We start from the raw sequence: 27,385 nt of genomic DNA, 5'->3' as shown, positions 1-27,385 counted from the left end.
TTCCGATGTCCTCGCATCCTCTCTTGCTGCTTCATGTTCTTGCTCATACCAAGATGGGAACTTTCAGGAAGAATTGATGGGAACTACATTTCCTTCGTGCAATAATCATGCAGAACCACTGGATATCACCTGTGTCTCAGCAACACTCAGCTGAGCTGTCACAAGGCACTCGGGCACACTGTCCTCCTAAGTCTTTGGTCTTCTCTCTGTCACAAGATGGCTTCAGCATGTCACAGTTGGCCACCTTGCAGGTCCCTATGCTGACTGACAGCCACTGTCTTGAGACACCACTTGCCCCTTGCTGCTGGGCCAATTCTCCTACCTCGATCTGGCTCCTTCTGCTTTGTCTTCAGGAACTCTTGCTTTGGCTTGTCCCTAAATCACTGTACTCCCTGGGCAGGACTCCACCCCCTCATTGTCCGGAGGATGGAGCGCCGTGTCTTCAGCAGCCCAGTCCCTGCCACAGTCCTGCTGTGGGTGAGACGCCCTCCAGAGCAGCCACGTCCACGCCCTGTGTTGCATAGCCCTGTTGATCCTGTGGCTTCCACCAGGCCCCCTGTGACCGCCTGCAGCCAGGGACACAGGTCTGCTCACGTTGTGCAGGTGGTGCTTCAGCACCGGAGCCACTCCAGCACCTGAAACCCAACTCCATGAGGCACATTGCCCTCAAAACAGGGCAACAGTGTTGGCACGCTTGGACACCTCTCAGACTTTTGATAGAATGTGTGAACAGATGGAAGAATGTGTATGTCCCTATATGTCTGCAAGTATGTGATACATAGATCATATCCACAGGAAGATAGGTGCTGTATATTTCTATTTCATCTGTGTAGGTTTACATCGTATGTATGATCTATGCACCTCCATGGAAGTGTCAGCCAGGTCTGTCACATGCATGGTTCATGCGTATGTCGTCTACCTATTTTATCCATCTGTGGACCCCTGCATAAGTACATAGATGGCACAGGTATCAACACAGATGATGCTGAGGTGGAGATAGACAGGCAAACACACGCATGTGCATAATGTCAGCCATAGCTTGGGATGCTGCGGTGAGGTGGACATCTGCGTCTCCACCTGGAGGGTGTGACACTGCAGAGAACCCTGGAAGGACCTGCCCTGCCTTGGCAACAGGGGTGTGTGCCATCACTGACACAGAGGCTGGCCTTCAAGTCTAGGTGACAGGCAAGACCTGAGGCCATCATGTGAGAGGGGACACAGCCATGTGTAAACCCAGCTTAGCCCAATCCACTATGGTATAGGTAGAGGCGGAGATGTGCGCGTGATGGACAAGGGCAAACGGCTTCCACCCACAGTGTGCAGCTCCCAGCTGGCGAGTGGGGGAGCTGCCCCCTCTGTGGGCACCTGGGGGGCAGGGCCTGAGTGTGGATGAGCTGCCCCTCTGTGGGCACCAGGAGACCAGGGCCTGCATATAGGCACCCCCTATGTGGGCAGCTGGAGGGCAGGCCTGCATGTTGGTGAGCTGCTCTCTCTATATGTATATGTACATATACAGGGGCCCAGATGGAGCCCAGGTGGAAATCATGCCACCTGGGAATAGCAGTCTCCCAGTGGCAGTGCTTGTGCCCCGCACTCTGCACCCTGAAGTCTGCAGGTACCTGTGAGAGGTGGACTTGTGTCTGCAGGGACCAGCTGTTGATGCAGAGTAAGGAGATCCAGAGTGACCCCAGGTGGCAGAGGCTCCTGGGCTGTCCACGGGCCCCTCAGTGGTGGCAGCAGAGACAGTTCTTCTGCTGCCACAAGACTCCCAGCAGAATGGTGGGGGCCTCACGGGTCTCTGGCACAGGCGCATGTCAGAACATCGAGATGTTCACCACAGAGAGGCAACCCACTTCAGACTCCTGAAATGAGCTAGGAGAAGACTTCACTACCCCAAGATCAAGGGGAAGATATCTGCACAGTGCCCTAAAGAATAAGTATTGCTTAAATGATATCAAAGGTGAAAATGTCAGGGACTCAGAAGTCCAGGGGCATCTTGCATTCTGTCTTTTCTTTATTGTCAGACTTGGGGTATCGACTGTACAGTGATTATAGGAATTCAGGTGTCTGTAGACACTGTCTTTGTTTTTTTTAATAAAACAGTCTAAGAATGCTCACCCATAGCCAATGCCAACTGCTAGCTGTTTGGGCTGAGTATCATCCAAGGCAAAGGGTGTCTTCTCCTGGGGAACTTCTGGTGTTTGTCTTTGCAGACAGCAAGGAACCAGGACATGGCTCCGAATGGAGCCTCAGAAGTGGGTGGCTTGGATCCAGATCAGGACGTGGCAACGATGACCTTAACACCCTGTCTGGAGTGGAGCTTCCTGGCCGCACTGAGGCCGGGGAGGGGCTGGTGGCACTCTGCAGGCCAGCAGAGAGAGGCTGTTCTCTGTCTTAGGCCCTGCTGCCTTGGCCTCCATCTTCTGCCACTCTGGTGCCCAGAGGCCCCAGGACTTCCCTGGAGAAGTGGCCAGCGCAGCCTGTGCACCTCTCCTGGTCAGTCAGAGCCTTCTCCCAGGGTGGGTTCCGGCCGCTCCCTTGGCATCCACCCTTGAGCTTCAGGAGGCTGGGTTGTCAGGCCCTCCCCAGTGGCCCTGCTCCACCTGCCCTCCGGCTTCATCCCTGAACCTCACTTCTGAAAGTCTGGGGCATGTGGATGTTCTTTCACGTCTGAGCTGGAGCCTTGCCTCATCTCTAAGGAGGTCTGTTCTCCCCTCCTCAAATCAGAAGGAGCGCCTCCTGGGCCACCTGCCTCTGCACCATTCTTCCCGCTGCACAGACATTCATAACGACAGGAACACTGAGCTGCCCAGCTCACGTTCATGTGTGGAGGCCCTGGCACTGGGCACAAGATGATGTTCTGGGTTTTCATGACTGGGAGCGTCACTGCTGTTTTAGGAACTTGCGTTCTGAGCAAAAGTAGGGTGAGCATTTACAAGTGCCTGTGGAGCAGCAGTGAGCTGGAGTCCTGCAGGGAGGAGAGTCGGTGTCGCCAGCAGCACCCTTAGTGCTCACAGCTGCGGGCAGAGCCACCCACCGTCCCAGCACCAACAGCTGGAGAGGGACTCAGTCACTGGCAGTCCATGGTGCAGATCAGAGCAGAGTGGGTACCCAGGGCACTTCAGGGGTAGGTGAGATGCAGGCTTCTTGAATTAAGGTAAGACTAGGCTGGACATCTGGTCAGGGTGGCTAGGCACTAACCCCAGGTGTCCACTCACTCCACGTTCAGTGTGAACGGGTCCTCAGAGTGGAGCAGGGTGTGACAGGAGCTGGGTTCTCCTGCAGAGAGCCCGCCCAGTGCCCAGGTGGAGGGCTCTGCTCCAGCTGTGCTCCACCCAGGACCACAGGGAGGAGGGCATATCCAGCAGTGGCCCTGTCCACCACACAGGAGAAGCACAATACGGTCCTTCTCGCTTTGTGCAGCAGGATCTGGAAGGAACTTGGTGAGCCCAGTGTGGACTGAGCACTCATCCTATGTGCCCAGCTCTTTGCTGTATGCTGGGAGATAGGGAGAGCGCAGGCTTCAACTTCACAGGGGGCTGTTACCATCAAGCAGTCCCCAAAATAGCCACACCACCACTGCTTATAAAATACCTGCAGGTGAAAGTCCAGGATGTCCAGAGGGACAGGGCAGAGGGGAGCAGCCTCACTTGGAGGTCAGGCCAGGCTTCCGCGAGTAGACAGCCATAATGTGGGGTGTGAAGGGGATGCAGGAAGCCAGGGTCATGAGGGGGAGTGGCTGGCAGGTGGAGGGGCCACTGATCTCCAGGGCAGTGAGGGGTTGGGGAGGGGCGTGTTGCTCCAGAGGCTGCAGGAGCCCTCCTGCAGGGAGGGGAGCTGGAGGCTGTGCGGACTCCCTGAGGAGGCCACAGTGAAGGCTGAGGTCCTGAGAGGGACAAGCGCAGTTGTTGGTGAGGGTGAGTGATGGAGGAGAGTGAGCTGAGGAAAGAGAAGCCCACACCAGGAACAGGAGAGGCTCACAGGACACCTTCCCTTAATTAGAGCCAGAATGTCCCCACACAAGCCTTGTGTGGCATTGAAGTATGCCCTGAGTGCTCTGCTGTCCTGTGCTGTGCTTATAGGTGATGTTTTCCCCAAAGGGGTAACATGCACGTGTGTGCAAGGAACTTGGGGACTGGAGCTCTAAGAGTATTCATGAATACACAAGGGTGTGTGTAAATGTGCGTGTGCATCCGTATGTGTGTACAGGTGTAAGTTTGTGTGCATACACACTCACAGCTCTCTCCACGTTCTCACAAGGTAAGAACCAACTTCATTTTCATGGTTATTTTCATCCATGTCTGGAGCAAGGCTTGGCATTGTCTCAAAAACCCAATTCTGGCTCATAAGCGTCGATTTCACTTGTAATGTAGATGACACCCCATGGGAAACATGACATTTCTGGAACTCTCCATTTGATCAGAATATTCTATTTAATTTTAACAAAACAGATGCATGAGACACCACACTGTGAGTCATCTCAATCCTACATCCATAGGAACACAGGGGAAAATACTGCATTTTTTGTGAGACATTCCCCCCAGTTCCACAGCCGTCAGTCTCTTGGAAGTAATGGGTTTATTGAACCTCTCAGTCTCCTGAGGGAGTGGAGTGGTTTCAAGTCTGCCCTAATCGTACCGATACTTTCTGGCTTCATACTCATCATAAAAAGGTTCAAATGCAGAGGAGAGTCTCTGTGACTTCTATGATGATTTTCTAAAAATATAAGTAATTTGGCGTCATGTCAGAAGTGCTCGAACAGACCAATTTCACAAACCTTTAGCATTTCCAGGTGCGGTTTAGGAAACCGTCTCAAGTTGTCTCTTCACTTTTCGAGTTCCCCAGTGGACTGCATGAGCCACGGAGGCAGGGGCTGAGACTGACGGGAACCACTCGCCACAGCGAGGCTGAGGAGAGTTGGGCGAGGAGTGACCCAGAGGACTGTTACAAACAGGCTCCTCAGATCCGCCGCCATCCACCTGGAGAAGGTGGGACTGACCAGCCTGCGCTGTTTGGGCTAGAGCAGGCCGTCCAACTTGAAGTACCCCACGAGTCTACCTGTATTCTCACTCCTAGCCGAAGCCAAGCCTCTTGAATCCTTTGGAGGAAGATGAATCCGTCAGTGGGGAGAGTGGCTTCATTTGGCATTCATGAGAAAACGGTGAGGCGGCCAGTTCCCAGGCTGCACTGCAGGGCAGCACGGCCTCTCCCTGCAGGGCGCTGCAGGCTTCCTGGTCCAGGTCTCAGGGGACAGGACAGCTAGGCGGCCACCCGGGAAGTGCTCTCCCTGGACTTAGGTGCACCTCTCATCACCCCACACTTAGCTGGAGCCCAGTGTCCTTGTCCCAGAGGCCGCCTTCTTTCCCAGGTGATCATCTGCTTCTGTACCTGAGGACAGGAGGTTGTGAGCCCACGTACCAGGACAGTGACAGACACTCGCCTTGATGTCCTCGGAATGTCTCTGCTTTGTGTCTTCATGTCAGTTCCTGAATGTTGACCTGTCTCACTTCCAAAAATATTTATTTATTAAAAAAACGAATTCAGTAGACTTAAAAAATAAATATATATGCAAAGCCCCGAGTTCAATCCTAGCACCAAAATTAAAGAAGAAGAAAAAAATGAAGTAGGAAAATGATGATAGAGGCCCTGTCAGAAACTCCCTCCGACCATCCTAGATTTCCAATCCCTGATAGTTACAAAAAAAGGTTTCAACTGCACTAATTTTGTAAGATTCTTAATAGATATAAAGTAATGAAATGTCCTACCATATTTCCTTTTCTTCAGTACTGCCTAAGAATGAAAAATAGGACATACTTATTAGAAGATCGTATCTGGGTTTCTGTTTGTGTTGAAGGATGTTGACATATGAAAAGCTGCACCTATCGCATCGGTTCACACACAAGATTAGCTGCGCCTCGTCTGCTGCCCATGGCTAGCACAGACCCCATGGCTCACACCAACACAAGCACTGCCCTTGAGGTCTGGACAGGTCTTGCAGGACACCAGCCCCTGGTGTAGAAGGGCAGTGGGGCCCCTGTGGCCCTCCTAGTCTGTCTTGCCCCTCTCTTCATAGGCCTCCTATGACGGCCTTCCGCTTCCTCCTCTCAGCCTCAAGGATACCTGGATTGTACTGGGCCCACCAAAGAGTCAGAATAACCCTTTGCCTGTCTGAACTGCAGAGGAGGCGTGGTGCTCTGGGCTGGGCAGCAGGGCCTCGGCATGGGGGCAGCCCGAGGCCCTCGTGACGCCTGCCCAGAGAACTGCTGTTGAGTTCTCCACCTTCTCTTACTTGAGTCATCCACATACTGAGCAAATTCCCAAATCATCTCCTGATTTGCAGACTAATCGACTTCCTTTACATTGGATTTCAGTGAAAGAACAGTTGACTTCAGAGCAGAATCTTTGAGTTGAAAGTCAGCCAAACCTTACCCCAGTCCTGTGGACAGTGACCAAGGAACCTGCCCTTCTAAGGGGAGGCCTTGTCTAGAGTGACCCCATCCCCAGGTGGGCACAATTATTTGTTAACTCACAAGCGAAAATCAAGAAATTCATCTCCTTTGGAATAGGACTCGTTTGCACAGCTTGGCTCCAACCATGCAAAATGAATCACATAATTGTTACAAGTCCTCATGCTTGATTCCAGAGCAGAGGAATCTGTGAAGAAGTTGTGCCTTTTACTCTGATGCTTGAGTCTCGTTAGGTTAATATGTAACATCTAAATTTCTTTCTACTCTGTAATTTTACAAATGGCTTTGTATACCAAGGCAGGGGTCACAAGCTGTTGCCCCCTGGGCTTAGCCCATAGGCTCAGCATGAGTTATTATATTCTTAACTTGATATGAAGACATTTTAAAAAGTAATAAATATTTTGTGACACAGAAAATCGATATGAAATCCAGGTATCAATGTCAACAAGTGCCGTGGGAACACAGTCACACCCATCCTGAGGCAGCTCTTGAAGGAGTACAGTAGAGTGACCAGTTGCAACAGAGACCCAGTGAGCACAGGCCCTAGAATAATTAATTCAGTTATTTATTTATTTTTGGCAGTGCTGGGGATGAACCCCCTTGCACATGGTAGACACACTCTCTAGTGCTGAGTCACATCCACAGCCCAAAACCCAAAATACCCACTACCTGGCCCCTGTACAGAGAAAGGTTTGTTGACTCACACGAAACAGACATTCCTATGTGGGGGTGTTTGGAAAGGCAGATGGGGGAAGAGAGGCTGTGTGTGCCAACCTTGTTAGTTCCACCTAGCTTTTGTGATTAGAACCATCAAGAATAATCTAATTGAGAAAAACATAAATTTTAAAGCAACAACAGAGTAGAAGTTGATTTCAGTTATAAACAGGTCATATGAACGTGAAGCTGAGCTGGGAAGGCTGGGGATTCTTGAATCCAGACTGACTTCTCCTGCAGACATTCTTGGAGTTAGTGGAGGAGGCCTGAGACCAATAGAAAGAGCATCATAATCTCAATAGGGAAAGAAGGTGATGCATGTCTTGATGTCGGCTTTGTCCAGCTGTCACCCTAGTAGCAGACAAATCCAGCAAATAGGCCAGTCTGAGCACTATTTCCTCTTGCAGATTCCTTCACACAGTGACATAAACACTGTTGCAATTGGTTACAGTCAAGGTTTGACTTTTAACTTTAAATGGATCGTGCACATTTAGAGATTGGCAGTGGAAATTGAGCACCCTGACATCAGAAAGCTTGACTACATATGTCATTGGACTGCTTTTCCCCCAGGTAATGGAATAAGTAGGAAATGCTCCCCACAGCTAAACGGTTTCCAGCAAATCCTGTGCAGAGAAATGAGGCATCCCTTGACCACACAAATGTGTGCTTCCAGCCCAGCGCTTCCAGGGCACATGGTTCTCCAGGTTTCTACTAAAAGCAGATTGGTGGATTCTTTCCGGATCATCTACGCTAATAAGCATCATTTTGAAAACAGATTTGGCAATTGAGATACAGCATAATTATATAGTGCATGTACCATCTAAGTCCAGTAGCATGAAAAGTGTGCTCTGCATCCAGTCACGTGAGCATCTACGTAACCTCTCCAACTCCTTCATGTAGACGTTCAGGCCTCACCCACGGGTTCAACCATCCATAGATGGAAAATATTTTAAAATCATGCATGTGTACCAAACATGTACACACTTTTATTTCTTGTCAGTATTCCCTAGACAATACAGTATAATAACTATTTACATTTTAACAAGTACTTACATTTTCTTAGGTATCATAAGTAACCTGGAGATGATTCAAACACAGGTGCGTGTAGGCTATGTTCAAATATTGTGCGTTTTCATGTAAAGGACTTGAGCATATATGGGTTCTGGTGCCTAGGGGGAGCCCCAATCCTCTGTGGATATTGAGGGGTGACTGATTTTCACGTCCAGTTTGTAGATGGGGAAACTAAGTGTCATAAAAAAGTTCTGGAGCCTCTGCCAGCACACGGCAGAGCCAGAACACGATCATGCTGGGGTATTGCTCTCCAGGGGTGCTCCAGCCGGCCCCGGGGAGGGTGTTTCTTGTTCTTCTGACGCACAGGGCCATGATTCCTGAGAGACTTCTCTTCCTCTGCAAGCAGGGGACGTCGTCACGGGGCGAGGGGACAGCCGACCTGGGCGTTGGGGAGCTGGCTGGGTACTCTAAACGGCGGACAGAGATGGATCACATCTCCTTTTTAAAAGATTAATACACTACTTTAGTAAAACATGATTTTATTCCATTTCAGATCTCTTTGACAGTCCTTGTCATCCATTTTCTAAATGACCCTTTCCTTTATGTCAGTGGGAGAGGCCTGGGCTGCAGATTCTGCAGATGGAATGTGGGAAACATGGCCCGATACCACACGAGATAAACAGTGTGTTTCAGCCGACTCCAGATTAATAGAACTGTGGAGTGTCCAGATGGAGAAAGGCAGAGTCTTCTCATTTGCCTATTTCTTTTTTCTTTTAATGACTCATTGTGATTAAGGTCCTGAGGAAATGACATGAGATCAAAAATATGTCTTCTCATGTATTCATCATTAACAAGGAAGATTCAAAATGTCAAATGTTTTTGAAAGCTTCCTTTTAATCAAGGGTAAATTTAGCATTTATATTTGGGCAAAGATAAAGCTATCCAAATCATTTTAAGTTTTAAAGGCAACTAATATATCACCTCTGTTTTAGTCATCGCAAAAAAGAATAACAGAATCCACTTTTGAAGTACGAATTAGGTATAGGACATTTTCTCTGGTTTTGTTTTTTTTTTTTTTTTACAAGGGAGACCTTTATCCTCTCTCTCTTTTGCAGGCTCACGGGCATGAACCTTCCCTCTCCTGTCATCAGTAGCAAGAACTGGCTGCGGCTGCATTTCACATCTGATAGCAACCATCGGCGCAAGGGCTTCAATGCTCAGTTTCAAGGTAAGAATGCTCCAGCTTAAAAGGAAAAAAAAAATTATATATATATATATATATATATATATATATATATATATATTTTTTTTTACACATGCATACATACATATACATATACACATATACAAACAGAAGGCATGGTTGTCTGGTTGTCCTTTCTAACCCTAAAAATTTTAGCACCTTGCTAAAGATGCTAAAAGAGTATAAATAAACTTGAAAGGACTTTGTCGCTGTCTTCTGTATTTCAGTGGTGTCCATCATGATTCTTACTGTATTAAGAGCAGTTAAGTTTGGAAATTTTATGGGCAGCAACCAGCAACTCCATAGAAAATCTTTTGTACTATGACAGTATGAATTGTAGTTTCTTATTTTGCTGAAAGTGTTGGTAAATTTTAGTCAATAAGTATGTTTTGGCATTGATTTTAAGTATTTAAGCGTGACCAGGAAATATCCAGACTGCCTGGACATTGTGTTCATTCACACACCAAGAGTGGTAGAGCAGGCAGGTCGTATGAAAACATGCAGATCATCATGATCTCATTTCAGCCCTAAGAGGTCTTCACACTGCAAGCCCAGGTACCTGATTGACTCCCTGCATACTGTGGATCTCAGATGAGGTTCTGGGATTGTTGAAACTGAGCACAGTTGGGCAGTCTGTGGTCCTCAGCAGGCAGTGTGACTGAAAATTCCTCTTGGAATCGAATTCCCAAAGTTTAGACCTGGACAGCAGCATATCAATGCCTACGTTTCCAGCAACCTTTAATCCTCATTAATATAGCCAGGAAGATCCAGCCTACTAAGTGGTCCATGGAAAACCATTCCATTTGCATTTGCAAATAAAAATAACATGACTATCATCAGCACATAATGCCCCTCCCAGGCAAACCTCTCAAACTCTCTGCTGCCCGCCATTAAATCCTGACCTTGGGCAGGAGTCAAGTGTGATGCCTGGAAACCAGGGTAACCCCACCGGGAAAGCCAGACTCCCTCACACTGCAGACAGGAGTGGGTCAGAGAGGCAGCTGTCTGGTGGACTGCCCTGAAAGCCAGAGTGTGAGGGAAGCAACGGCGCCTCCTTGTGGAGATCTTAGTAAACTGTCAGCAGTTGGTCTGCGCATCTCCTGTCTGAAGTGGTTAAAATATGACATACTTTCATTGCTTTCTTTTGTACAAATAGGAGAATAAAAGTGATTTTTAGGGGATGAAATGCAGGTGGGGGAGAGCCAGGAAGATCAGCGGTTTTCCCCGCACCCAGTGCCGGGGCAGGTGAACCAGCAGCGTGGCCTGACTTAGAATCCAGGGCAACTTGCTTCATCAAAATGTGTCTGACCTCAGAAGGACATTGTCCTTCACCTGCTGGGTCGGGGAGTTCCCACCTTTCCCCCTCTGGCTGCAGATGCACTGTCCTGAGGCTGAGGTGCTTTCTCTTGATTTGGGAGGGATGCAGGGCACATCTTTCCTTTTGGAGAGCTGCCTCTGGATGCTTTTATCTTGAGCTGCACTTCTTCTGGTAGTTAAGGTAAAGTGAGTGTGGGAGGGACACTCTGGCAGTGCGGTGGCACCAATGCAGACTGGGTGGCGAGGAATGTCCCCTGCAGTCTGGGGGGAGTCTACCTGAGGCTGCTCTGTGCCAGTGCAGCTGTGTGAAGGTGACCCCCTCAATGGGGGAAACAGGTCAGGGTTTAGAATGCCCAGGGACTGATGGTCCTCTGGCCAGGTGGGTCTGTAGTGCTGGGTCTCCTCTTCAGGAGCCCCTGTGAGTTACTCAGCATTGAACCAAAGTCAGATGTCTAAGTATTAGTCCTCAGATTGCAATAGTGGCCTTGGCATTGGGATCTGTGATTGGAAGAAATATGAAAAATAGAGAATATCTCGTGTAAAAATGCTCCCAAACTGGCATATTTAAGAAACATACTGGTTGGCAGAAAAATGCAATAACTTAAATGTACTAGTCATCACATACACTTTTAGAACCAACACATATTTTTACAAATAGGTTTATACATAATTAAAGTAGAATAAGCATAAAGTATTATCTACAATTGATGTATAATTAAATATATAATGAAAACATACATTTATTTAAGTACCATATAACTAAAGGATATAATTACAACGGATGCACTTTGATTTTATAAATATGAGGAAAGGGGAGTAGAAAATTTGTGCCCAAATCTAAAAGAAGTAAAAAGAGTGCTCAAGCACGGGGGCAGGGCTGGGGCGGGGTGGTCTAGTCTCCAGGTCCAGCTGCAAAGCCTGCAGGTTCATGCTGGAGTGGGTCCCTGACAGCATGGCCGCGTGCACTTGGGTCTCAGTTAACAGGACACGACGCCTAGAGCACACCCAGGCAGACTCTGTTCAGAAGGCTGGGTGTCACCCTTCTAAGAAGGAGGTTGACTCCACAGAGCCACCAGGATGATGGCAGGAAACACTGAAAGGAGGACGTGGGAATGCTGAGAAGCACCATCATAAGTGTGTGGTTTAGATGTCCCCAGAAGCTCAGGTATGAAATAATGCAAGAAGGCTTCGAGGTGAAATGGTTGGGTTAGGAGAGCCTTCAGCTAATCACTGGATTAATCCCCTGCTAGGGATTAACTGACTAGTAACCCAAGGAGGAGGTGGGTGCGGCGTGGCTGGAGGAGGAGGGTCACTGGGGTGTGCCTTTGGGGTGTATAATTTATCCCTGGCAAATGGAGTCTTCCCCCCTCTCTGCTTCCCGGTGTGATGCTCTGCGCTGCTTTCCTCTACCGACCTTCACCATGGTGTCCAGTCCCACCTCGAGCCCCGAGGAATGGACCTGGCTGTCTATACACTGAAATGCCTAAAATCATGAGCCACAAAATAAATATTCCTCTTCTGGTTGTTCTTGTCAAGTCTTTTGGTCACAGAGCAAGAAAGTTGACTCAAACAATAAATGTTATGCAGAAAGACATCGCGGTTATTTTTCTGGCTCAAGAGGGAAGAACTGTCATTAATGCAGGGAAGAAACCAGGGACTCTCTGTTGCTGACTCTAGAACAAAGCTGTAGGCAACCCAGAGCAGGAGAAGAGGCAGTGGCTTAGGATGGCATGGGCTCCTCTCAGAGTCCCCACCGGTCACACAAAGATCACCTCCCTGCAAACCCTCCTGACCCTTCATGCCAAGGGTGAATGGTCAGGTCCTGTTAAATGAGGTCCAAGTGCTGATGGGAGGACAGAAACTGCACCTGGGTGGGGAACTGTGCCATTCTTCTAGGTCCTCCCTTTGTTCTGAGCCAAGATTGAACACCAGAAAGCCTCAGGCGCTTCCCTGGACACATGGACGGGGACACCTGCTGTTGTTACTACCAGCACAATTGCAAAGAGGAAAGGCAGGGTTGATCAACCTTCTAGACACCAATAGGACAGCAATAGCTGTAGCAGTGACAACTTCTAGTGTGTTGACTAGGAGCTGCCATCCTGTCCTGCAAGTCCTCCTCTGTCAGAGACCCTGAGTCTTAATTGATTGATTGATTAATTGATTGCCATAGGGAAGGGGGACATTTAAGGGCCTGCATTTTGTGCTTGCTGCCTTTTCAGGTCAGGGTAGCTGCACTTCCTCTTGATATTGTGAAGGTGACACCCATGCTACCTGGAGTCCAGGATGGTCCATTATTCAGATACCTGGGAGAATCCTTGGGGGCTCCCACCTGCCAGTGCAGCCTTTGGTTTCTCTGGAAGAGATATTCTTTTGTTATCTAGGTGCGTGATGCCACCAGGATATTTTATGGTTTCTACAAAGACCACATTCTTTTTAACATCATGCTTTTCTTGCTCAGATCATCAGCACCATTAAATGTTCTTTCTTCTCTTTCTTACCCCATAGATTTCATCTCCCAGAACGTCATTCTCTGGGTCACAGTTTCTTTGACTTTCCCTCTTTAGCCATGTCATCGAGTCATGCCAGGAACAGGAGTGCAGAGGCTGACAGGCATCCTGCTCTGTTGTTGCCATTCCTAAAAACCGTCATTTCAAAATGGCATGAGAACAAACGAAGCCACCAGATATATTTGCAATGTCTGCTGTACCTATAAAAATACAGTTCCCAGTGAATGACAGAGTTATGTAGGATATATTGTTTCTTTAAATCAGCTGAGAATTGAGCCCATTCTTTATACGTTGCCTCCACCATTAATTATAATTAAATACCTGCCTTATTAGCACAACCCATCATCTAGACCTTTGTGATGTCTACAAGATGAATTTTTAAAAATTATATCAATCTTGAGCCGTGAAGGGCTCTCTACTCCTAAATGGGCATCTAAGTGTTGGGCTTCAAAATTACAGATGTTCACCTGGCTATTCATAAAAATTCAGTTTTAACAAAATGAAATTCCCATTGATTTCTGTAATGGATGAATCATTTTGAAGGAAAGTGTTTGTAATAAAGTTCCAATTTAAATTGAGAATACCCTGTCTCATAAATCAAGTGGAAACCTGATAGTGGCTTTAAACCTTGTATTAGCACAGGTCATTAGCTTGCTCTGTAGATTGTAGTTCTGTATACGGACTGAGTTTCCTTTTTAATGAAGTGAAAGACTTAATACAAAATGAGGACTTTCCTGTTACTTAAAACACATTTGGGTGTCAGCCTCATTTTCCCAGATTTACCCTGTGTTAGATGAATCCTAAGCCTTCCCCTTCTCCAATGTTGGCACTTTCTCAGGGTCTGAGTGTCTGGAGCTCTACCTGAAAGCAAAGAGCCCCAGGCTGAGGCCGAGGCACCTGTCCGTCTTCGCCTCTGGAACAATAACTGGGCCATAGCAGGGACCGCCATCTGGAGCCATAAGGTGCTCAACTGAAACCTGAAAGAAGGAAGCCAGGTGCTCCGAGTCCTCCTAAGGCAGGACTGTTGGCTGCAGAACTAGGCGCAGGCTGGGTTTGCCCTCTGGTGGTGGGCATCACCCACATCCTTCCACGAAGAGGTATTACATAGGATGGTCACCACACAGAATAATTTCAATCACATAAACTAGCAAAATGTAGACTTACACCCTCTAAGTTATTTCTAAACCCACTAAATCTCCACAAGAAAATTGTTCTTAATAAATGTCATTTCCTCAAATCAGACATACATAATCACTTTTCCCAAATATCAACTTTTTTTTTCTCAAATAAGAAATCCTTGCCAAGTGCCTACTTCAGTATTTTTAAACAGAGGTCCATCTCTGAGTTGCAGTCCACTGACTCCTGGCCTCGGCTCTGGGTCAATACTTACCATCAGCCAACACCTTTCTGACCTGTGAGTCTCCTCCTCTTACTCCTAAGGCGATACCTACCTCACAGAATCGTTCTGAGGCCACGGAGGTGAGCAAACAGTGTGACAGACACTTTGTCTAGAGCTGTGCCTGGAGTTGCCTCTGCCACGCAGGCCTCCCTGTCTCAGTGCCTCACGGCCCATCACTGACAGACGGCCGGGCCTTGAGATCTCTGGTGGTGCAGAGAACCCAGAGTGGCTTCCTTTAACCAGGCGGGAGGACGTCTGAGCTGTGCAACCTCCCTGGAGAGAGAATGTCCTGTGGCCCCGAGCAGGAGCCTCCCCTAGACCCGGTGTGTGGGAGGACCCAGGTAGATGGCTGCAGTATTGATGGAAACTGGGGTGAGCTTCGCCACCGTGCCTGTGCCTACGCTGGGACACTAAGCAAAACAGAGGAAGGACTCGCTGCCCCTGCAGGCAGCAGCACCAGGAGCCAGACACAGACACCTCTAACTGTACTGTCCAGGAATCTGAGAAATGGTTGACCTGATGCCACTCATACTAAGAATCCTTTCTTCTATAAGTGTCATACTTCAGTGAAAAATATTTTCCAAAAATTTTAAAAAAATGGTGAATTTTTAAAAAATGACAAATTACCATATTTTATTGTATAATTGTTGGGAAAAAAACAATCTTGCCGGTATTACTTTAAAAAGCATTTATTACAATACTGGACTAGACCGTTTTGTTCTGTTCCTGATGCATGGAATGCTCATGAAGATTTGTTACCACGGTGGCCATGCTTATGTGGTGACAGATGTGATTTGAATTCTCTTGCACATGGGGCCAGACAAGAGTGCCTAGGGCATCCCCGGAAGCATGGAGGCCTTGGGGAGGGTCAGAGAGGAAGAGGCCACATCTTGGCGCACAGGAGGGGGAGATGGGAAGGGGTGGGACCCACCGCAGGCTTGCAGAAGGCAGAGCATCCCGCGGACTGGCGTCCCTGTCCCCTCTGTCTGTCACTTCTCCACTCTGCTCTCCCAGCTGGCTGGCTCTGCCACTCCACATGACCATTCAGGTGACCTTCCTGTAATCAGAGGAGATGGAGACATGGTTTATTTTTCCAAAATAGAGAACCCAGTGACGGCGGCCCTGGAAAGTGCTGGAATTCACTCCCGACTTTCCTTTCTCAGATTGATCTGTAGGCTCCAAGAAGAAAGCGGGTGCCAGTGGGGGCCCAGTCCTGATGGAGGGGACAGCAGAGAGAGCAGGTCTGTAACGGGAGCCTGCGGAGAGGAGAGAGTGCTCGACTTAGGGCACCACCAAGCAGTGTGGAGTTGGAGGCTTATTAAGGACTTGCACCGTCCCAGAGAGGAAAGGAAGGACAGCCAGCTCAGGAAAGGCTGGCCCTGGCCAGGCAGCCCTCCAGCCACAGGCTGCCCTTGCCTGGGGCCCAGACGCCTGGAGCTGCTGCAGGTTCCCGTGTCACCTCCCTCCCTCCTGTCACCTCCCTCCTCCTTCAGTGCTTTTCTGTGGGGTTGGACAGTGGGGCTGCAGGCAGACCTCATGATCCAGGTCCAACAACTAATGGACACCCGGAGACACTAGGCCCTGATTTAAGTCCCACCCCTGCTGTATCTCAGTGTCCTATTCCATAAAACCGACTGGTGACCGTGACCCCCTTGGACCAGGGAAGGGTAAAGAGAGAACAAGGTGAAGGTCTGGGTGCCTAGAAACCCCTGGCATCCCACAGCTCTAGTCTCAACAGGGGAAAGTGTGTCTCATGGGCTCACTCCTAGGCCCTTCTAAGAGGAAGCGAGTGGCCTGAGAAGGTCAAGGAGAGAGCACAGCAGGTGGAGAAGACTGAGCCCAAGGCTCTGCTCAGGAAGAGCACCTGGGATGGAGTAGTGAGGCTCAGGAAAGTCCTGGGGTCCTGGGCACCCCGTGTGGGTGGAGCCATTTGTTGTAACCAGCAGGTGGCCTCAGGGTGCTGGCATGAAGGAGCCAGGGGTCTGCTTTCGATTCTGACCGCCTCATTGGAGGGGCCTGCCATCCCATAAACTAATTGTCCCATTGATGACTAAGGCATTGTGAAAATTTATAACTGATCTTCTTGTTCACCTCCTCCTCCTGGTGACCTGGCCCCCTGGAGGTGCCCCCCCCCCCCCGCCCACCAGGGCTGGGCAAATCCTGTGCTCTGCTTTGCAAGGTGGAGCACACACCTAGCTGAGGGACCGGGGCAACACTCAGGGTCAAATCTTTACCTCCCATCCCTGCGGCTCCGTCTGGTTGTGCACTGAGTATTCCTTAGACCCCCCACTCTGCTTTGTCAAAGAGGGTGAACAGGTGCTGTGGTTTTCTTTATGTTCCTTTTGTTTGTAAGGAGGTTAAGTAACCATAAAGGTAAAAATTCACTTTTATGGTATCAACTGAGGATAGGGCAATGACTGTGCCTATGTTTCCGTAGTGAGCATTTGACCGGATCGTGGGTGATTTCTTCATGATATTGAAACAGGAGAATGTGCTTCTTACGAGAAGTGCACCATCTCATTCATTAAAAGAGGACCCCCCCCCCATGCACCCCAGGCAGATAAAGGAATAAATAAGCTCTTGAGTTTGTGCCAAAGTTTTGATTTAAGTCCATGCATCTTTGCATATTGATTTATTTGAAGGTTGTATGTTTAAATATGAGTGACCAACAGAAGTTTATTGTGATACGTAAAGCCACTTCAACTGAAACCTTCCCTTCTCTGAACCGCTGAGTGTGGCTGACGTGACTGGCTTGGGGGCCAACGTTAGGACAGCGCAGCTACTGAAAACATATCCGTGTTTGGGAACAGCAGGAAGGTGCCAAGTTCTTAAGCGTGAACAATAAGAAAAGCTTGGGAGGGTCAGAGATTCCTGCTGGATTACTTTCCTACAGTTTGTGTTTGTGTAATATTAAGGCGGAATCGCTCTGCCCTTCAGTTCGTCCACCTTTAAGCCCACTCCTCTCCAGGCTCTTTCTCGCCGGCAGCGGGGCCAGGGCGTCTGTTGAAGGAAATGTGAGAAAGCAAGATGTGGGCGAGCAGGAGCTGAAGGACAGAGACCAGGCTTTGTCAGAGCTGACAAGTAAAGGCCACCTCTCTGTAGAGAGGAGAGAGGGCGCGAGATGTTCGGGTTCAGGTTTTGTGGTGCGTGGGCTGGGCTGGGGTGCTGGTGAGAGCTAGGGGGTGGGAATCGCATGGGGCTGGCTGAGGTCGAAGGTACCCTGGGGCTTTCCGGAGCAGGGGGGTCCTGGAAAGGATTGGGATTCGCTTAGGGTTATGGCACCATGGGGTAGGTCACTAACGGGGGTGGGGGGGAGTTCGGGTAAGAGGAAGTACAGGAAAGTGAACCTTATCTCATAGATGGCGCTTAGCATTGAAGATGGCTCTCGAGTGTTAGGTCAGTACCCTGCATCTGTGGGCTCGCTGACTGCTCTTCACTGCATCTCGAGGGAAGCATGTGCCTTGGGACTTAGAGTGCCAGTGTGTGCACTGCACACAGGAGGAGGCTGCCCAGCACGCTGTCCGCGCCCACAGAGACCCCCCAGTGGAAGGCTGGCATTTCTTCCCGCCATGGCTTCACACTCCAGGTCAGGGAGCTGCTGCAGGGCAGGCTCACCAAGGCTGGCCCCACGTGCAGCTGCAGCCCTCCTGACTGTGTCTTCAAAGGTACAACTGGCATCGCTCTAAATTATCCGTGTCAGGTTTCCTGTGCTGAACGGGGAAGCAGCTGCTCAATGGGTGGGGTCACCTGGGATGGAGCCACTCACTTCCTGGTCCCAGTGCTTCCAGCGTCACACCAACTCCAGACCCCTGTGCAGGACAGCGGCAGTGCCTGGCATCCACATGGGAGCTGAAGGGTGGGAGCCAGGGGTGGCAGAAGGATGACCATGACCTGGAACAGGCTCCCTGGCGTGGACACGTGTAGTTCCACACATACGCAGAGTAGGGCTCCCTGAACATGCTTCAGGTTGTGACGAACACGCTCACTTGCCCAGACCCAAAGGATGGCTCAGCGGCCCAGGGCACACCAGCAACAACAGCAAAAGAGGCTCTCGGGACAGTCTCGCAGGATCAGGTGTCTGGGGGAGCAGGCACCTCAGCAGGTTACAGTCAGCATTTTATCCCTAGAGCTGCATGTCCCCCCATTCCTCACTGGCTGAGCACTACGGGGTGCAGTCTTCTCCAGGGTCACCCTGCTTTAACTTCTCCTACTGGGAAATATACTCCTCATTGTCCCCACCTCCCTCGGTTCTCCTGTGGTGGGGAGTCCCCTTGACAGAGTGCCTTTGGAACGTAGGCAGGTGGTCCTGCCCCCTCACCTCGCCTGCTGTTTGTCAGGACTGGGAACTTCTCAGGCTGCAGAGTCACCGGCTCGTGACCTCCCACTCTGCTCTCCCTCCTGCTGCCCTTCTCACTTCCCAATTTTACATTTTAGGCTAAATACTGAATTCTCAAAATGAACCACCCGGCTTCCTACTTCCCGTAAGACTGCTACCCCATGTTTGGGTTTCTCCACTCACTCAGGGTCCTTCTTCACCACCAGTTTCCAGGAAGAGTCCAGGAGCCCCTCCTTCTGCTGAGGTCAGACGGCCTGGGAGTTTCCGTGGGCTGTGGGCTGCTGGGATACTTGTCCACATGGTGGACTGCAACACTCTGGACCAGTGCGGCTGTGGGCTCCTCTCCACAGAGACCCAGAGCCACCGAGCAGGTCAAGGGGTTTCCTCGCTTCCTCAGGACACAGGTCCATGGCTGCGGCTTGTGATCTGAGCTGGTTGTTAGACTTTCAAGTTCCATGCAGCGAATGATTAATGGTCACTGCTAGACAGTGCTCAGTGCCCACCCAGAGCTCCAAGAATCTCCTTTAGAATGTCTCCAACGTGTCCATATAAACCCTGAGAGACAATAGTGTCTCTTTCATAGGAGCTGCTGTCAGACCTGCCCAGCTACAGTGAGCAATATCTTTTAAGGATCACCCGGACCACGTCCCAGAGTGAACTCTGTGATAGCATTTATCACACACAAGGCTACACTCCATTGAAGTAGGCAGCAAAACAAAGCAGGATGTTCTGGGTCGCACAGAAACATGCCGAGTCTCTGTCACAACTCTTCATATCTTAGCTTGGTGGTAACTAAGCTTAAAGACTCTTCCTAGTTAAATCTTCTCTTGTCACAAACCTCCATATATTTCGTAAACCTACACCTGGGTTCCGGGTCCAGTCATTGTGTGTCTCTGCTCAGAAATCAGGTCACTGGAAGAGAACAGGTGAAGGACCTGTGTACTGTCAGGACCCCTTGTACTGCCAGCTCCTCAGCCCAGTCCTCAAGCAGGTCACTCGCTGTGAGCATCTGATGACACCCAGGATGGCAGGTGTACCCAGGATTTCCATGGATAAGGTGCGCTTCACACTGCAGTTTGCTTTATAGTTCTCAGGGGCAGATTTATCCCTGCCTATGACATATCTTGTGGGACTTCAGGGTTAACTGTTTGCTAAAACCTACATTATCCTGTGAGGCTAGAGCAGATTACTACTGAGATAATAAAAAATAGTGATATCTTTCAGACCTTTTTTATAAAAGTGGAATAATTTGGGTGCCGTCAACTTTTAAGAATAAAAGTTGGGATAAGAAGTTATGGTGGCTCTCCACAGTGGGAATTCTCCTCCACTGTGGTCCACCAGGAAATGCTGAGCCAACCCCTGTGTCCCAGGACTAAGGTGGGTGACAGTACGACTGTGATCTTTATTTAGAAGTCAAACTTACCTTTCAAAAATTCTGTGTTTTTAAGAAAACCCTCTTGTGTTACAATTTGCTTCATTGACAATCATTCTCGCACCTTGTACGTGACATAAACACTATTGGAATAACTGAAATAATCCAAGTTTTTGAAAAAGCACATACTATATAGTATACAATTATATCAAATTTAGATGCATTTGTTGGATGTCTCACCTTGAGAAAGAGAAACGTGTTACAAATGGTTTACAAATTCCTTTGGGTTTCATTGATCCATTCAGAGACACCCAGAAGTGCCCAAGAGAATTTTAATTATGGGAATACTAAAGTATAATGGAATTCCGACTTTAGGTTTTCTTAGCTTTTAGAGGAAATGCCACAGTGCATGAAGACAGCCGTCAGTGCTATTTACCTCTGAGATGCTTCAACCCACTGCTTTCTGAATTTCCCTAATGTAAAATCATCTGCTTTATATGTTACTAATAAAACTAAATTTTTATACATTGTATCCATTGGGCTCAGCTGGCGAAAGATCTATTACTCTTGTCTTGTTAAGTCCCAGCCAGTGGCTTCAGACTTCTTAACACTCAGGGCGCTGCTCAGCATTCTCTCACTGTGGCTCATTCCAAACCCTTGAGTGATCTGCAGTTTTCTCTGCCTGGTAAATCCCATTTCACACCATTTCTTCTGAAACAAAGTTCTTACTTAGATGATTCTTTATGGACGACTCCCTAGGTTATTTCATTAGTTAATTTTAAGGTGGTCAGTTCTAGGTGGGGCTCCTGGAGCTGAGCAAGGCCATCGGGGTTCTTAGGAAGAGTGCTCATGGACTCAGGAGCAGAGCCTCAGTGGTGTGCTGGTTAGAGCTTCAGTGACAGGTATTGAAATCACCAAAGGGGAAAACCCACTGAAGTTTCATAAATTCTCCCCTTTTCTGGTTATATTAAAGGATTGATGTTGCCTTCTTTGTTCCTCTAGAAATTGAGTCAGGTTTTATAGATGATGAACATAAACTTTATAGAAATATAAAGTCATGCTCAAAAAAGATTAGTTTAAAAAACAGCTCTGGGAAAACACATATATAATAAATCCCATTTCAAATATCTGCAATGAAAACATCTCTATGCAATGAACACAAAGCCCTTTATTCCTGTTCCAACAGCAGAGTCTTAGCACTTTATTATAGTGAGTCTAAGATGCAAATATTTTCATATTTTGATATTTCCAAGCGGAGGATCGTTTATCTGGCAGTGTTTTGTCTTTCTTTGTGTCACATAAATAATGCTGTGCTTACAGTCTGTGGTTTCTAGGTGTGATGAAGTACTGCAATTGTAGATGTCGATCGGAGGGTCTTTGTTGCTGCCTTATAATTACACATACGAGTGGGCTCTGTTCTGAAATGTCTGTCCATGCCTGTGGCCACCTGGCCATGTGGCCAGTTCCACTCCCTCTTGTTGACCTAATTTGAGACAGTTCTTTCTCCAAGACACCAAACCTTCCCTTGGCATCACCTGGCTCCTCCTGCCTGCTAGCCCCATGCACAGTGTAGCCTGCTCCCACCTTCTGCTGTGTGCCTGTCCCCAGGCTGAAGGGCTTAGGCATGTGGGAGAGGTGGGAGAAGGGCCAGAAGAGGGCACTGGACCTTAGAGAAGGTGAAAATTGGGTTAAACACATAAAGTGATAGGAATGTGGTATGATTTCAGTCCAGGGTAGTGTTCCCTGGCAGCATTCCCCGACAGAGGAGTTCATCCATTAGCAGACATAACTGTGGACTCTGAATGTTCAGCAAACGTCATTTTTGAACTACTTAAAAAAAAAAAAAATCAGCTGGGGCTGGGCTATAGCTCCGTTGGTAGAGTGCTTGCTTCACATGCACAAGGCCCTGGGTTCAATTCACAGCACCAAAAAAAAAAAAAGGCAGTTGCCAAAAAAGTTAATTATTTACAGACTGAATTAACATTTTTTTATGTGTAAAGCAAAATTTTAATTTTCTATTTTAAGTTATGAATATAGTGTTTTGTATGGCTTTTTCATTTTATGTATTCTATATTTTTCTAAAAAAAGATGAACCATACAACATAGGGAAATAAAGAATAAACATAGTCCTCCAATCTGAACTTAAAGATAAGTTACTGTTAGTATTCTCAAATACTCCATAAGGTTGATTTTATTTGAATATGAATTCTTTTCTGTTTTCTTTTTTTAATTTTTCTTTTTAGGTATAATGACAGTGATATGTGTGTGGACATAAATACATGGAGTTAACGTGTGTGTTGACATACATCCATGGAGCCTCACTTACTCTAACTAGGGTCTCATCCCTGCAGTTGGACGTGATGTGCAGTTCCCCTGGTCATTTATTCATATAAGCACATATCATTCTAAGGTCCTATTCCCATCTCCCTCCCTTCCCTTCATTCCTTTGTCTGATCCAATGAACTTCTATCCACCTCCTCTTGCCCAACTATTATATATTAGTATCCGCCTATCAGAGAAAACTTTTGGCTTTTGGTGTTAGGGGGTTGGCTTATTTCACTTACCACGATAGGCTTCAGTTCCATTCATTTACTGGCAAATTCCATAATTTCATCCTTTATAGCAGAGTAATATTCCATTGTGTATATATGCCACATTTTCTTAACCTATTCATCTGTTGAATTGGCTCCATATCTTAGCTATTGTGAATTGAGTTGCTATAAACATTGATGTGGCTCTGTCACTGTAGTGTGCTGATTTTAAGTCCTTTGTGTATATAGTGAGGAGTGTGATAACTGGGTCAAAAGGTGGTTCCATTCCCAGTTTTCTGAGGAATCTCCATACTACTTTCCATATTGGCTGCACCAGTTTGCAATCGCAGCAGTGTACAAGTGTGCCTTTTTTCCCACATCCTCACCAACATTTATTGTTGCTGGCATTCTTATTAATCACCACTGAGTCAGCATTGAAAGACCAGCCACAGCTTGAGCAGAAGTTCTGAAGGCAGAGACCAAAATGCCCAGGGCAGGGGCAAGGGAAGAGGGATCTCATTCCTCAGGGACCCCACACACATCAGACAGACTCAGTGAAAATAGCTTTTTAAATTTACAATAAGCTATCTAAATAAAAAGATAGATTTATAAAGTAAGCCATTCTGAAATTAAGCTTATGTCAGGCGAAATGTAATAGAAAAAGTCAAGAAAGGAGGGAAAATCAGAAAACATGGAGGCATAGAGTATGATGAGAGACGCCTGTGGGAGCTGTGAGCCTGGAGCTGAGCAGGCTGCTCGTGCACACATGGGCCCCTGAGCCAGTGGCTGAGGGAAGATTGTCAAGGCCTTAAAGATTCCTGGGACATGAACCATTAATGTAAGAAAAATTCCGGGATAAGCATCGTTTAGAGATGTCCGCGTGCTGTCTGCACGCCATCCTGGTATCTTGAACATGCACTCGTGGGGCGTTTGTGCCTGTCTGAACCCACTTGTTCAACTCCACTTTGTCACTGCTGTGACAAAAAGACCTGACAAGAACAACGTGGTGGAGGAAAGGTATATTGGGGCTCACAGTTTCGTGGTCTCGGCCCATAGAGAGCGGACTCCGTTGATGGGCCTGGGGTGGCGCAGAATGTCATGGCAGAAGGGTGTGTCAGGAAAGCAGCTGGACTGATGAGAAGGACTCGCTCACCAGGGACAAAATATGTAGCCCAATGGCACACCCACAGTGACCACCTCCTGCAGCCACAACCCACTGTCTACAGTGACCAGCCAGCTGATCCCGGCCAGAGGATCAATGCACTAATCAGGTGAAAATTCTCATAGCCCAGACATTCACCTCTAAACCTTCTTGCATCGTCCCTCACATGGACTTTTGAGGGACACCTCACAGCTAAACCATGACACCATCCTTGGATTTAGGGTTGATGGCCATACTGTTACCTCTTCCAAGGGTAATTTGACTCAGGAAGACCTGCCCTTACTGAGTCCTTACCTATGGCCTGACTTCTCTTGTCCCCTTTGATGATGATGAATGAGTCCCCCATGAGTCCCCCATTTCCTGTGATGAATGCACACAGCTCTGGAAGGGCAAGTCTCATTCACCTTCAGCAGAGGGACAGACATTTGCATTAAAGATCACCATGATCAAAATTCAAATGATACTTTTGTTACATTTATTGGCTTTAAATAATTTCCTCCCACATGAGAAAGAAACAAAACATAACAGCCACCATGCATATTTTATTAAAAGAGTACACAACGGTGCTTCTTATTGCCAGGCTATAATATGAGAAAGCATTGTAAGATGTATTGAAATATGCAAAAATGCATCAGCACATCTAAACCTGTTGTTTCTTGACAAGGTAAGGGCTCTTTCTGTAAAAGCTCGCCTATTTTTTTAAAAGAATAAAATCCAAGAATATATCTAATTTATTTTTGATTCTTGAATTTGGAAAACATGAGGCATAAGACACATGTTTTCTCACACAGATCCGCTGAGTGAATTCAGTAAATAAAGGTGTATGTCAGAGTCCAAATAATGGTAATGGAAAGAGACTATGGTAGTAATTTGCATTAATGTCTGGGACTTATAAGCACCCGATAGGGAGACATGGTTCATTTCCTCTTCATCAGTTTGCCACACATTCTTCTGCAATCTCCTGCAGGAAATTTAACTGTTTCTTACAAAAAAAAAAAAAAAAAAAACTCCTCTGACAGGCGTCCACCTTTAATGCTAACAAATTTAGCCAGAGTTCAAGGGAATTCTCACCTTGCAAATGTTAACCGAAGGCTGACAACACAAAATGGATTTTGTGGTGAAGAGTTACCCTGCCTGCCTCTGATTGCAGATGACCACGTGCAAATACAGGATTTCAAGTGAATGCTGGCTGAGAATCTTCAATTAAATATCACTGTCTGAATTTGGAAGTCAGAGATCTGAAGAGAAGAAATTGTAATCGATTTTCCTGGACAGTGTAAAGAGATTGTTGGGGCATCCAAAGTGACTTAAGAAAAGCTTAGTAACTGAGAGGGTGTTTTGGTTGCAGCAGTTTAAGGTGACTCAGAGGCAATGTGCTATTCTGTGAAAGGAGATGGTGAAATGAAACCATTAACAGTGTGAGTAAAAGATGTTAGGATCAGTAGAGGAAATTTGGCAAAAGACCAAAAGATATTATGACATTTAAATTTTATTTTTAACTGTTTAATTCCCAATTAGTTTTGACTTCTTTGTATTAAAAGGATTTTTGAAATTGTTTTTTTTTTTTTTTCCATGTTGAGGAAAATTAGGTTTGTAGTGAGCCATCACTTTCTCCTGAAAGAAGAAGGGCCCTGGTCCACCAGGAAGGAAAACTCTGCAGGCTTTCCTGCAGAGAACAAAGCAGCCATGATCGTTTGTTTAGAAAGCCTCTGCTTGTGATGAGGCAGAAAAGCAAGTTCATTAATAAATAGTTCTCGTTCCTATCTAATTTAAGATCAAAATATAATATGTGACTACTCTAATTACACAATTATTTTATACAAATTAGCAATGACTGTCAATCCACTCTGAGCAGACGATAGTCTCTTCTGATCACGTGACCATAATTCAGTGCCTAGCGCTCTCAATCAGGGTCCTGGGAAGACTCACGCGAGCCCTTCCCGGGCAGCCCTTTGACCAGGAGACCCAATCCACCTGCAGGGCAAATACTCTGTGACCCCCACTCGTCCCCACCTAGACGCCCTTCAGAGCTGTCCCACGAACAGTCATCTGTGTTGTTACCCCTTTGTAAGTGAGGAACGAAGGGAAGTCAAGTGGCATGTTTGCTCAGTCTCAGGTAATAAGTGATAAAGGTGAGTTGGCCGCCAAGCAGGTGTGGGCCACTGTGACCTCATTCACATCACCATCTGGAGAAGGGTTGGGAAGCTGGGTCCCAAATGCTGCCAGACCTTGGGGTGTGAGGCCCCACTACTATGTGGTTGATAGACGGCTTCAGATAGAGCCAATATTGGATGAGGAGACACATTGGAAATCAGTGTCTTCTCAGATATTAAGAATGAATATTGTTTGAGTGAGATATAACATATCAAAAGCTGGAACAGTATGAAGGCAGTTCTAAGGAGAAATTTTATAGCATTTAGTGTCTACATTAAAACAATAACACAACAACAGCTCAAATAAGTAACCTAATATGAAACCTCAAGGACTTAGAAAAGAAAGAAGAAACTAATTCCAGAATCAGTAGAATACAGGACATAATTAAGATCAGAGCTGAAATGGATGAACTGAGAATAAAAAATTTTCACTGGATCAATGCAACAAAGGCTGTGCTCTTTGAAAAGATAAACAAGACTGATAAGCCCCTAGCCAGACTAACCAAAAGAAAGAGTCAAAGAACCCAAATCAACAACATTTAGATGAAAAGGGAGATGTCACCACAGACACTTTTAAAATCCGAGCATCACAAGAAACTACTTTGAGAAATTATAGTTCAATAAACTGAAAAATCTAGAAGATATTGACACAAATGACCTGCCCAAATTGAACCAAGAAGATCTATAAAATCTAAAAAGACCAATAGCAAGCAATGAAATTGAAGTAGCGACTAAAAACCTTCTAACCAAGCAAAGTTCAGGATGGATTCTCAGCTGAGTTCTACCAGACCAGGAACAACTAACACCAGCCTTGCTCAAATTATTCTGTGAAATTGAAAGGGACGCTCCCAAATACAGTCTGCAAAGCTAGTAGCACCCTGATACCAAAACCAGACAAAGACACATCTACAATAGAAAACTACAAACCAATAACCCTGATGAGCATAGATAAAAAATCCTTAATAAAAATGTTAGTAAACTATATTCAAAACCCATCAATAAGATAGAACACCATGATCGAGTGTGTTTCATCCCACGGATACAAGGTTGGTTCAACATATATGAGTCAATAAATGTAGCTCACCACTTATAGAACTAAGGACAAGAATCACATAATCACCTCAATACTGCAGAAAAGGCCTTTGACAAAATCTAGCACCCATTCATGTTAAA

General features: G+C 47.1%; 1 protein-coding gene across 1 annotated transcript in view; it reads left to right on the top strand.

Annotated features, from left to right (window-relative positions):
* Csmd1 (CUB and Sushi multiple domains 1) overlaps nt 1-27,385 on the top strand; it is a 1,328,246-nt gene that overhangs the window by 719,378 nt on the left and 581,483 nt on the right. Inside the window, exon 6 of the mRNA XM_077109222.1 lies at nt 9,308-9,420. Coding sequence (XP_076965337.1) covers nt 9,308-9,420 — 113 coding nt within the window. The remainder of the gene's footprint in view (nt 1-9,307; nt 9,421-27,385) is intronic.

The sequence above is a fragment of the Callospermophilus lateralis genome, chromosome 4, assembly GCF_048772815.1.
Source record: "Callospermophilus lateralis isolate mCalLat2 chromosome 4, mCalLat2.hap1, whole genome shotgun sequence".
Classification (NCBI taxonomy): domain Eukaryota; kingdom Metazoa; phylum Chordata; class Mammalia; order Rodentia; family Sciuridae; genus Callospermophilus; species Callospermophilus lateralis.
This window is presented reverse-complemented; position numbering and strand designations above follow the sequence as displayed.